The sequence below is a fragment of the Phaethon lepturus genome, unplaced genomic scaffold, assembly GCF_000687285.1.
Source record: "Phaethon lepturus isolate BGI_N335 unplaced genomic scaffold, ASM68728v1 scaffold41885, whole genome shotgun sequence".
In the NCBI taxonomy this organism is placed as follows: Eukaryota; Metazoa; Chordata; class Aves; order Phaethontiformes; family Phaethontidae; genus Phaethon; species Phaethon lepturus.
In genome coordinates, this window is record NW_010543885.1 from 9,870 (window position 1) to 19,585 (window position 9,716).

Sequence of the window (9,716 nt, forward strand, 5' to 3'; positions counted from 1 at the left end):
TATCATTTCAAATGGAAGCTGATCTCTAAATCCTCTGGGAAGAGTTGTCTCAAACAAGAAATATTGAGCTTTGTTGTTGGTTTTCCTCATTTGGAAGCAAAATTGACTCCAGTACTTACATTTGTGTCCGTTGTATGAAGCTGAGGTTCTCTGCCAGTGTTTGAAGAGGGCTGAAGGCTCCTCTGCTTGTCCTCAACCTTGTTAGATATCCACGTGCTCTTGAGAAAGCTGAGGAAAGTACGGCATGAGCTGTTTAGACCTGTGAACTGAAATTAGTTACAAATGACGTATTTGTGGCAGTGATGTCTGTTTTTAAAATGAGTGACCCTCGTGAGAAGAGAATGGCTGCGATCTGATACAGTAAGTGGGAGTTCTCCATCTTCTCTTAAGGGAAGCACAGCTTCCCTTTCTCATCTTCTTACAGCTCCTGTTCTTGTCATTTCTGTGGAGCATCATTACGGGTTCGTTGTGGGGGAAGTATCATTTCGTCTTATTTCCTAGTCAGCTAGCTAATGCTTTTGCTGTAGTAATGCTCGTATAAGAGATACGTGGCGGGACCTTAACTCGACACTTCCTGGTTTTCCATTGTTTTGTGAATTAAACTCTCCTGTTCAGGAAGAACATGAAGTGCACTGACTATTGTTGAAAACCTGCAGTCTTAAGTAAAAGTTTTCAAGGAATGTTGTTTATTTTCTTGAGGTTTTTTTTCTTTCTTTCAGTAGTACACGATCTTGTATACACATCAGCAGTGGAACGGTTAATAAGACGCTGAGAAGTATACATGTTTGAAGTGCAGAAGACTAAATGATACATAAAGATCTATACAGAAACTCCAGAACAAAACTGAACAGCTGGATTAGAGCAGAATGTGTATTCCCTTCTCTCTTAGTGTACAACTGCCTTATTAATGTGTTTCTTCACCTCTGCTTTTCGAGGACAGATGCCAGTGCAGAATTAAGCACTAGAAATGTGCGTTTTTGCCTGGGAGGGTGTCTCTCCCTGGCTATCGCATAGGAGTGATACCACCGTGTAATACCTTAATTATTAAGTCCAGTACAATCACCACCAGTGTATGTTTTCATATTTTCAGTGTGTGTCCCCCTTCCCACTCCCCTGACACACTCAGATTCCCATCGTTGGTCCCCGTCTGTGCTCCTCCATTTTTGAGAGTGCGTTGGTAGACTTCTCCATCCAAGTCATCATCTCTGCTTCTAGAATGTTGAAGGTGTGCAGCAGCAGCCCCTTCCAGTGGTCCCCTCCGTGGATCTTCACTTTTTCTCCCTACCTGTTGGTCATCCTGGCTTTTCCTCTCTTCTCTTGTGTGGGGAGTCCTGTTCCCTCAGTTCTTTCAGGCCTTGGCACAGCAGGAGGTGGAGCAGCAAGCGGTTCCTCGCAGTGGCTCTGGCTCCCGGGCAGCTCTGCCCACCCGGCAGGCAGGGAAGGAAGCCGGCTAGACACCTTACTTCCTTGTTGGTCTTGTTTTTGCACGACTTACAAAAGCCTTCAGGGCTGCAAATTGAGTGCCCCTGAGGTATTGCTATGTAATTATTAGTTACTTAATTTGGAGGAAGCCCTCAGAGCCCCCCAGTGTTTGTGGACTCGCCTTGCTGTTGTCGTTGGAGGGAGGAGTGCATGTATTTCAGAGGATCAGAATTGACCCGAAGATGTTATTGTCTTCCCCCAAGAAACTACTGATCCGTTTCTCTTATGTTTGAAACCACGTACAGAATGCCAATGTAAGTACGCAAGATTACTTTTTTTGAGGTGATTAACATATAATTTGTATGGGGAGAGTAGGGAATTTCCCTGGATTGTATTACTTACAAATCTTTTGGCTATAGTTTAGGATCTAGTTAGTGTTTTCCTGATTGAGAAGCTGCCAGGGAAAACTGAGTATATAGACTAACTCTTGAGAGCTTTTTTAAGGTGGATTGTTGGTTGGTTTGGGGGGATTTTTAGTAGGAAAACAGCCACGTTGGACCAAGGCGAATTAGTTGTGGGCACATGCTGATGTTGCCTGTTCCAGGTTGTCTGGTCTAGCTTAGCCTTGGAAAGGAAAGCTGTGATTAATCTCCGTGAAGTGAGATAAAAGGCATTATCCTGCCTTGCGTTAGAGGGAGGTGGAGGTCAGCTTTTCTCACAACACATTTCCTAGTCTTGACACTCTTGTGTTTTGACTCATGGTTTTCCTTAGGTCTCCCTCTCTGTTGTGTTTCACATCTCTCTCTCTCATGCCTCAGTGTTTCACGTTCTAGTTAGTTTTCTGGTTCTGAGGCATCTCAAATTGTTGTTGCAGCTCTCTTCCAGTGTCATGGTCGTGACTTTTTATTGCCACAGTTTTTAACAGCACATTAATTTGGTTCCCTGGCAGACTGGTTAGTTCTCTTACCCTGGTGTCCTTGCCTATTAAGTCTTTTCCTCTGGTGGGTCCATGCTCCTTCTCTGTTCACAGTCACCCGGTACTCATTAGTAGGGTTAGTAACATAACTGTATGTTACTCATTCTGTGGATGAATAACTGCAGAATTACCAACAGTGATTGTTTTCGCTGCATCGTTGGCAGAAATCTGCCTTGGCTTGAAATTTCTTCCCTAGGCTAAACACTTAGTTTTTAATTGAATAGAGACGCCAACTTGGCAGGAGTAGGATTTGCTATCTTAACTATGTAGGAAAATTTGTGGGAAATGACTGGAAGTGTGCAAATTTGCAGCAGTACAGTACAGAGGTACTCTGCTTTTTCCCGATCCTTCCTTCTGTACAGCTTTAAATGGGGAAAAAAGCCTAATTCCTTTTTAATTCTTTTGGGCAGGTTCAGCAACAGGTTCACCCAAACCTTTCAGCAAAAGAAGATTCCCTCTATTACATTGAAGAGTTAATACTTCAGCTGCTAAATAAACTATGCATTGCTCAGCCACGGACTGTCCAAGATGTAGAGGTAAGGCTAAATACTGAAAAGCCAAGTGCTTGCTTGCAGAATCTCGAAGATGAACTCAGATATTTTGGGCAGTGCAGGTTGAAGTTAAAGCAAGGTGAATCTGAAGAGTAGAGCCTGTTAATGCTAAAAAATTACATAGTATTCAGCTTTCACAAAGCAAGCTTAATTGGATCCTCATTTTCCTATACAGGGCTTCAGAATAGAAATGGTGGGAATTTTTTCTTTCATCATTATTTTTATAAATGCAGATTACTTTGAAGGATTTTCTGCTGCTCAAATACACCTTGGACTTAAAAATGTAAGGATGTTGCAAGTTTTCCTACTCTTTGACATAAATACACAGAAAATAATAAATATTGGAATGAAAGGTTACTGTTGTTAGGCCTGGATTGTGCAGCTGAGGGAATAGAGTTGTATGTTCCTGGAACTTTATTGAACTCACTGAGGCTCTTGTATTATTGCAGCTGTCTGCTTTTGTGTCATCGGTTACAAAATGAGGGCTTTAATGGAGTGCACTTCAGTATACAGTCTAGAGGGAGAAAGTGCTTTCATGTAGCTGTGACCCATTATAGTGTTGGAGAGTATTAATTTTACATCAATCTATATGTCTAGGATTTTCAGCCTAAACCAAAATGAAGTTCTCATGTAATACTCTATATGTGTGTCATGGAAATAATTTAAAAAAAAAAAAATTACAAAATAATTGCCTCAGGAGTTTTAGATTCTTACTAGATGCAGCAATCGCCCTTTATTCAACATTGAGTTAATTCATTAATTATTAGTTTTGGTTTATGATTAATTTATTTTGTAATACTGATGCATAAAGATTATAGTATGACTAAATAATAGCAAAACTTAATAGTCCCTTAATAGCTCTCAGGATTATTACTACTTTGAGTCTGGATTTGAACTTTAGATGTGGAGCTGAGAAATTCCATGTTCTTTCTCCAGTTCCCAGCTGATCAAACCCTTCAGCACACTGGACAGTTTGAGATAGCACTGATTGTTCTACACACCAACTCCATAGTTTTCTGTTTCCGAGTCATGAGATGTTAAAAAACCCCTGTGTATGTATGAATTAATTTTCATTGGGTATGTGTATGCTCCACAACTTACTGTGTGCAAAACTGCACATAATACAGGCAGTCTTCTGAGATAACTGACAACTCTCTTGAGTTGTAGTTACAAATATCACAGCAAACACTAAATACAGTGTATTGTATTTTAAATATACCTGGCATTTTAAAGCTGTGAATAAAACTTTGTGCTTGGCAATGTAACAGTTACTTAATTTAAAAACACAGAACTGGGTCTAGATAATGGTAACGGGTTCCCAAGAACGTTACTGTTCTGTAGCTCAATACATTCAGACTCTTCCAGAGCAGGGAAAGTAGAATTCAGTTTTGTGTTACATATTGTTGGTAAGACTGCACTGCCAGCAGGCATCTGAGATCTGCAAATGAAGGCTTTTGGCTCTGCTCCTTAGCGGTTAAGAGAAAACACGAGAGCTGTGATCTCTAAATTTATCATGCAGGTATTTACGTAACAACCTGGAGTTAATGCAGCTATTTCTGCATGATATTAGACTTAAGTATTTGCAAGAACAAGGTTTAAAATCTCAGATTATAAATTTTTTATAAAGAGAAAAAGTCCTTCAAATTGTTCCCAACAAAAGACTGGGAACTGGCAAAGTCCGAGTGCGAAAGGCACGTGTTACTCGTGAAGCGCACTGTTAAGCCAAAGGACAGCTGAATGCCACGTTACGTACACTTTGCTGGTAGAATCTCCGGTAGAGTCTCGAGGAAAGTTCATTTCGGTGACCAGCCCAGAGCTTTCGGGTGCTGTCCAAGAGAAAAGGTCACCGTGTGTTTACCTGGCGCAGACGGCTGACGCAGAAAGTTGAGCGTTAAATGGCCATGTGTAAATATTTAAAAGCTGCCTCTAAGAAGACCTGAGGCCTCCTTTTAAATTTCAGAATATGTGCAAAAATCTTTTTATCAAAGGGACATGTAGATTTCACCATTTTTTCTTCAGCTCATTCTTCAGCTCTTCTATAAAATCTCTCCTACAAGAGTTACCACTCATCCAGGACTCATTGTGGCCCAGGTTACAGGTCCAAAGCAGAGGTCAGGTATGGCACGGCACCACGTACGGTGCCTGCCTGGCAGTGGAGTAAAGGTGGAGTAAAGGCACGGTAGTGGGCAGGAGGCGATCGCTACTCCCCCTTGATCTATCTAACTTAAAAAAATATGTTTTTCCAAAGTCACTTAAGCAGTCATCAGAGTTCAGTTTAGGTTTGTTCTTTGAGCATTTCATTCCTCAGCTCACAGGGGCTGCAGCGGGAAGCCTGGAGAACTTAATGGAAAGCAGGACTGGAGTCTTGTATGTGTTTAGCTGGGGGCTGCTGCGGTGTGGGACTGCTGCCCAAAGCAGTTTGTTCTGTTTCAGGGGTCATCTCTCCTGTTCCTATAGCAGCTGTTGAAATGTGAATCTATATAAAAGTGACCTGAAATTGCATACAGTTTACCATGGTAGTGCGGGCTGTAAACTGCAGCCACTGTGACTGGCTGTGCAGCAGGGAAGATGCTCCTGTGTGGGCTTGTGGAGTCCAAAGTGTTAGAGCCAGCCTTTTTCATGAATGACAGAAGATACTGCATTTGTTTTTAATTTCTGCCATAAACTTGATCTGAGGTAGGGCAAGTTACACTCTTTTATGAAATAGGAACAATACTGACTTGATTTTTTTTCATTTAGACTGTAAACTGTTTAGTACTCCCTGATGTTGTTTATATTTTGGGCTCCTGGTCTCAGCTGAGGTTTCTTGCTGCTCTTGTGATGTAGAGATCATAGAGCAGGAGTTGTTCTAGGAGATTTGAAGAGTTCTTTGTGCTTAGGGAAGAGAGGTTGTTTGGGATTATTGAAAAGAGTGAAGCTGAGTTGTGTAAGGAGAGAACAGTTAGGAAGATGTTGCAAACACTGAGGAGGAGGATAATTGTCTATACTGCAGGGGAAGTAATTTGCCACTTTGTTTTTTTTTTAACTTCTCTTTGATTACTGTGGTTAATCTAAGTGCACTCTTTATGTTTGGACAGGAGCGCGTTCAAAAGACATTTCCGCATCCAATAGATAAGTGGGCGATCGCTGATGCGCAGTCTGCTATAGAGAAACGAAAAAGAAGAAACCCTCTCCTGCTACCTGTGGACAAAATACATCCTTTATTAAAGGTACTTAAACTGACAACCTGATGATTGCTGCTTCTGGCCACCACACACCTCCAGCTGTATTATTGCCCTCCAGCATAACCTTTAAAGTATTTTTTTTATTTTGTGTGAAATTAGGTAACTTTCACATATTGGCTGAAAGAGTAAACTCTGAGTCACCCTAGAACAGGATGAATATATTGTAGTATGTAATAAATGTAGATCCCTAAACTCATCATGTTCTAGACACTAGTGTGTTAATGTATTACTCTACATTGAAATATGACTATTTAGTTTTTAACATATATAAAACCCAAACAAGCTCAAATACCTTACCTACTTCAGTAGCACTGTTTTGATGCCTTTATTTGTTTCAAAATGCTGCAGAAGCCAAAATTGAAGAAGAGAGAACGAGTAGATCCTGTTCCTTGTGTACTGTCAACTAAGATGTGTATCAATGTCCTTTCAGTTACTGTTGAATGTCACTGATGCCGTGGGTTTAAAATCAGTAGATCTGCAAAGGTGTAACAAAAGACCGAATACAGACTTTGGTGGTGGTGGGTTTTGAGGAGAAGAGCGGCCTTCTCAGTTCTTAGTTGTCACGTCCCTTACAACAGGTATAGAGCTCCTTGCTTACAGTCGGGATTTAGTGTCACGCAGTAAGCATGTATTCATACTGTTCCCCTGTAGAGGATTTTTTTAAATGCTAAAACAGTACTCTGATTTTTAGATTAGTGTTTAATAACTTTTAGATTGGTGCTGAATCAATAGACTCAGGCTGATTCAAAGACTGCTCTTTTTTGGTATTTCTTTTTTCTATTGATTTTACTTTTTGTTCAAAGCTTAAAAAATGCTTTTCTCCAGTGGTGGCATTGTTGCACCAGAGTTTCCGGCTGCATTGAGAAAAGATTATTCAAGCATAAGCAGAAATTAAAGCACTTTTTCAGGTTGTAGTCCCTGTGTTCTTCTATACAATGTCTCAGTCTATGACTGTTAATGAGACTGGAAGAGATGTCAGGAAAGAAAACAGCGTTAAATAACACCTTCCTAGACAGCACTGGCTTTCTTTTATGAAATCTGGTTTAGAAGTGTGTGGACATAGGTACATCTGATTTTTAGAAGATGCATCAAAATGTTACAAGAATGAGACTACCTTATTCAAATGCATGAAACCTGTATTTATTCCTGATGGTCCTGTCAAAAATAAGAGGCCATGTGGTGCGTGCTCTGCAGAACATGGAGCATGTATCACAAGAAGAACGTGCAACATTCATCCTGGGTTTTTTTTCTGTTCAATCTTTAATAATTAAAGTTTAATTACTTTATGTAATGCAAGGATGCAGATAGCTTAGTTATTCAGCCAAATGTAAAGGAGGGACTAAAATGGATTGCAGTACATAAAAGGTCGAACATAGAGCCTATACTTTCATGAAAGACAACGTTTTCCATGAAGGACAATTCAAAATGAAGCATGCTCTTTTCTGAAGAGTGCAGACTCGGGCCAGGGTCCTGCAATAAGCATAGATACTGACTAAAATTTAAGTACAAGAGTCATTCCAGTGAAGTCCCTTCTTTGAAGGAACCCTATTTTTAGGACTGTCATTTTTAGAGGAGGGATTATTGAAAGTTCTGTAGCTTTTCATCTGTTAGTATATGGCAAAATAGGACAAGGAAGTATTTGCAAGCACTTCCTTTGAGGCAGCTGATTACATTTGATGTCCTTTACCCTGCCTGTTACATGGATGTAAATTATCAACACAGACAAGATCAATTTTAGTAAAAAACTCAATGTGTTAATTGTCATTCCAAATGAATTTGTGGACTAAATAGCATTTTTTTCCTCTTGTTTTCAATTTGCAGGAAGTCCTAGGTTATAAAGTAGATTACCATGTCTCTCTGTATATTGTGGCTGTCTTGGAATACATCTCAGCTGACATTTTAAAGCTGGCTGGAAACTATGTTTTCAATATACGGCACTTTGAGATCTCCCAGCAGGACATTAAAGTATCAATGTGTGCTGATAAGGTAAGGAGTTGGGATTAAAGTAGTCTGGACAGATACAAAGGTACATACTAGAGGGTTGGTTTTGGGGGGTTTTTTGTTTGTTTTTTTTTGTTTTGTTTTGTTTTGTTTTTTTTAGAAGACTTATCCAAAGTAGGATAGGAAGGAGAGGCTGGTCTTATTCAAATAACAGAAGCTTCTCCCCTTGTGCATGCCAGACCTATCATAGTAAAGACTTAAGTTGAAGTTAAGCCTGTTAAGTTTTGGAACAGTAGTAGTACTTAGAAAACAGTGTAAGGATGGAAAATTATATTGTCCATTATTTCTCAACTGTGTTACTGTCCTGATGTCGCTTTGTTATGACAGCTTGTTCCTTCTTTATATTACGGAGAAGACATTTAGTTTTCATCCTTATAAAAATGAGAAACATTTTTGTTTAATTTTATCTTTATCAGAAGGGTTTTGTCAAAGGCTTATGCAAGATGCCTTGTTTTCAAAGTCAGTTCTGCATGAATTGTAACTTGTTTTCTAGGTCGTACTAACTTATAAAGGAGAAAATGGCTTTGGCAACTGATCCAGTCTGCTGCTGCCAAAGTTTAAATATTACTCCCTTGTGAAAGTAATCACAGAAAGTATTGTATTAAAACCTCAAAGGGTTTCTCTGAACACATTGAAATAGCTGACCTTAAGCCAAGTGTAAATCAGACTTGCATGTAATTTTTTTAATTTCTTTGCTAGGTTTTGATGGATATGTTTGATCAGGATGACATTGGTTTGGTTTCTCTCTGCGAAGACGAGCCCTCTTCTTCTGGGGAACTCAATTACTATGACCTAGTGAGAAATGAAATTGCAGAAGAAAGGCAATATCTACGGGAGTTGAATCTGATAATAAAAGTATTTCGGGAAGCTTTCCTATCAAACAGAAAACTGTTCACACCTAATGTAAGTCCTTTAATAGGTTATTGATGTGTAATGCTAGTTGCTCCATTAGCAGTCATAACACACCAATTTTACATTAACTGTGTTGGAAGTAAAATGAAATTTGATTTATTGTATGTCTGCATAATGAGTGTTGACTGTATCTGAAATAAAATGGAGGAATTGCCTTTAATAATATGAAGAGTACTGCTCTCAGAGTGAAGCCTAATGGACACGATTCCTCGTCAGACACCAGCAATAGCTGGAGTCCTGTGGTCATGTAGGTAATAGTTAGACTTTTGCTTAACACAAAAATTAAGTTACCTACCTGCATGTACAGTGAATGCAGACGAATGCTTGAATTGACATTTGAAGTCTACCCCAGGGCACCCCATCTGCAGAAACTGCAAGTAAAACAGCCCTTGGCTCTGGATTCTCTAGCATGTGACTGACTGTGAAGGGAATCTCTATTTGATAAATGATTGAAATATTTCATTGAAATTGTATGTGCAGCGAATTCTGTTTTCAGGATGCTGGAGTCTAAAAAGAAAGCACAGCTCTTGCAAGAAAAGAAGTAATAATGAGACATCAGTGAATCCTTCCTGTGGGAGGAAGTAGGAGGGACCAGGCCAGCAGAACCTGAACTGGGATTCAGTTCAGCAG

At 39.7% G+C, this 9,716-nt stretch overlaps 1 protein-coding gene across 1 annotated transcript in view; it reads left to right on the plus strand.

Moving 5' to 3' along the window:
* Positions 1 to 2,808: 2,808 nt before the first annotated feature.
* The window catches only part of SOS2 (son of sevenless homolog 2 (Drosophila)), a gene marked incomplete at its 5' end in the record, with an annotated part of 40,937 nt that continues 34,029 nt past the window's right edge, over positions 2,809 to 9,716 (plus strand). Inside the window, 4 exons of the mRNA XM_010288466.1 lie at positions 2,809 to 2,934; positions 6,027 to 6,158; positions 7,995 to 8,159; positions 8,874 to 9,077. Coding sequence (XP_010286768.1) covers positions 2,809 to 2,934; positions 6,027 to 6,158; positions 7,995 to 8,159; positions 8,874 to 9,077 — 627 coding nt within the window. The remainder of the gene's footprint in view (positions 2,935 to 6,026; positions 6,159 to 7,994; positions 8,160 to 8,873; positions 9,078 to 9,716) is intronic.